Source organism: Aphis gossypii, chromosome X (assembly GCF_020184175.1).
Source record: "Aphis gossypii isolate Hap1 chromosome X, ASM2018417v2, whole genome shotgun sequence".
Taxonomy (NCBI): domain Eukaryota; kingdom Metazoa; phylum Arthropoda; class Insecta; order Hemiptera; family Aphididae; genus Aphis; species Aphis gossypii.
Window position 1 is genome coordinate 34,030,803 of NC_065533.1, and position 2,894 is coordinate 34,033,696.

At 24.8% G+C, this 2,894-nt stretch overlaps 1 protein-coding gene across 1 annotated transcript; it reads left to right on the top strand.

Annotated features, from left to right (window-relative positions):
* Window positions 1-2,050, top strand: LOC114126401 (uncharacterized). The gene is made up of 4 exons (XM_027990345.2): window positions 1-384; window positions 473-648; window positions 730-777; window positions 1,794-2,050. The coding sequence occupies exons 1-4, from the start codon at window positions 128-130 to the stop codon at window positions 1,961-1,963; spliced, it is 651 nt and encodes a 216-aa protein (XP_027846146.1). The 5' UTR covers window positions 1-127; the 3' UTR covers window positions 1,964-2,050.
* Window positions 2,051-2,894: the final 844 nt, after the last annotated feature.

Consider the following 2,894-nt stretch of genomic DNA (forward strand, 5'->3'; position numbering starts at 1 on the left):
ACTGATTACATTGATATTTGATAAGCCTGATAATTGAGGTTCTTTTTTTTAAATTCATTAATCATTTGTGCTTAGTAATTTGTTCACGGATAATTTTATTTTTTTAAACATATAATACATAATACAAATGATGAAGAGGTCGAGGAACATCAACTTTAGTAGACAGGAAGAAGAATTGCTTGTGGAGTTAGTAACCACCCACAAAAATATAATTGAAAATAAAAAAACTGGCTCTCTGATGTGGAAGGAAAAAGAAGCTTGTTGGGCAAAACTATCTTCGGAATTTAATAGCCGATCGTTATTAGTTCCACGCACTGTAGGACAACTTCAGTGGAAGTACAAAAATATTAAAAAAGTTGTGCAGCAAAAAAGTGTTTTGATTAAGTAAGTGTGATCTATATTTCATTTCCGATGATTCATACTCTTTTCATTATTGAATCAATATTGATAATTTTATTTTGTTTAATTCAAGACTAGAACATTTGAAGACAGACGGTGGAAAAAATGATTCTCTGGCTCTTAATGAAGTCGAAGAAAAGGTGAAGGACATAATGCAACTCTCTGTTGAAGGCATGTCTTCACATTTTGACTGTGACATTGAAGCTGATGACATGCCTTCAGTTTGTGATGTTACCAATGAAGTATATGGTAAGACAATGTTTAACATATCTTGTATTTGCCTCCAGCTTCAAATATACCTATACTAATGTACCTATACTAATTTTTCAGACAATTTTGCAATGATTGAAGATGATGATGATTCATATTTTGTAACTGGTAAGATCATAATACATACAATAGTAATAATTTAATTAGCTCAGTATTTTTTTGAAAATATTATGTAATATAATATAATATAATTTCTATGGCACAATGTCTCTGTTTAGAATCGTTTTTTGTTTATAATTATTTATCATTGAATTCAAATATTACTAATGATGAACACTGGGAAAATTAATGAAAATAATTAACTGTGGCTAGTTAAGTTAATTCAATTGAATTGCCTTCAGTTAAAGTTAAAAGTTAACAAAAAAAAAAAAAAAAAAAAAAATTAACTAAATAAGTTAAAAATTAAGATAGAAAATAAAATTAACTTAACTCAGTTAAAAAAAATAATAATAAAATAAAATATAATATTTTTTTCAAGTCATAATATTCATGTCATACATTGGTACATTGCACTTGTATTTTGATTTGTACAAATATTTACCAAGACGCTTAGCACTGTGTAAACATAAAATTTAAAATTATTATTATAATACTTACTACATTGTTACTAGAAACTTATAGGCTACATCTATACATAAAAAGATTAAAATTAACTTAACTGTCAAATAATGATAATTAACTATAAGAAGCCAAGTTAAAACAATATAAAATTTAACTGAATAAATTAATAAGTCAAAAACATAAATTACTAACTAGTTAAGTTGTGCTACGTGCTCTGATATTTGATATATATATTATTTAATTATTTGGACTTAGGACTTAGAACATTTTCACAATAAAAAAACACTCAGAAATATTTTGTCAATCTTTTATTTTCTAATTACTACCTCAAACACTACATCATTACTGTTGCTCAAACGTGGCACACTACAGTTGAAAAATTAAAATTGACAAGTTAATTCCCACCATTGAATATTACATACCCCTTACAACAATATGTTCGATAACTACTGTACAGCATAGGGTAGTACCAACTTTTTTGTAATTGTTTTAGGTCATCAGTCATCACCATACTAATTTTGCAAGGTTATTATTATGAAACTTCATGTATTGTATGTTTTCAGGAAGAAAAACAACAAATTTATTGCAGCACAAAGACAAGCTTATGGCAATGCAGATAAAATGCTTAGAGCAGGAGGTTGAAATTAACGAAATAAAGAAAAGGAACGTTATTTTGGAAGAGGAAAAATTAAAATTGGAGATAGAACTTCTCAAAAAAAAAGTGCAAATGTAAATATTTTTATTTTTATTTTTGCTATTCATAATTTGTTTTATTATATAAAATTAAATTTAAATAAAGTACGATTATTATTATATTTTATCAATGTTTATTCTCATTGTAAATTGGCAAAAGAATTACTAATCAGCTTATATCTTTCTTGCAAAATTAACAATGTGATCTTCTCTAAGGTTAACATTATTATTTATATTGTTTTTCATCAGATCATCATCTGCAAGTTCAATAGAAAAGAAAAATTTTTTTTTAAATTAATAATAAAAAAAAGTGGCTAGTACCTAATAATTATACTGAGGTCTGCCGCAAGTGCTACTATCAAAACTAAAATATTAAATTTGTATTTATTCATGCTGCTGTAGCAGTATTGAATCATTTGTATAAGACATTTTATCTGAAGGAATAAAAAGCTAATACCTACAGGTATACATTAACATATATATAAACATTAGTACAATTTAGTTGAAACTAGGTAAGTACCTGTATAATTGTATAATATGGTTGTGGTTATATTTGAATTGTGGATACAACCTATTTTGTAATTTTGATATTTTTTAATTCACTTATAATATGATCAGTTTATGAGAAATCTTTTTTTATTAAATTATTACCAAGCTTTTTTACCCAAAAATAAAGATTATACGTAATATATTAGGTATACAATTTAGATTATATTATACAGGTAGGTAGATTGAAAATGAATTAAAACGATTTTCAAAAATGTAGAATAACCTATAATCAGCACAAAATTCTAAATATTTTGAAATTTATTTTTCATGTTAAGTAAATGCTAATAAATATTCAGAATTCAGATTATATTATTAAAAATAAGATTTTTAAATACAGTTTATACTGGTTTAATTTATTTTATTAGGTATGTTTATTTTATAGTAAAGATTAATGAATAGTTTATGAGTAATTATAAAATTAT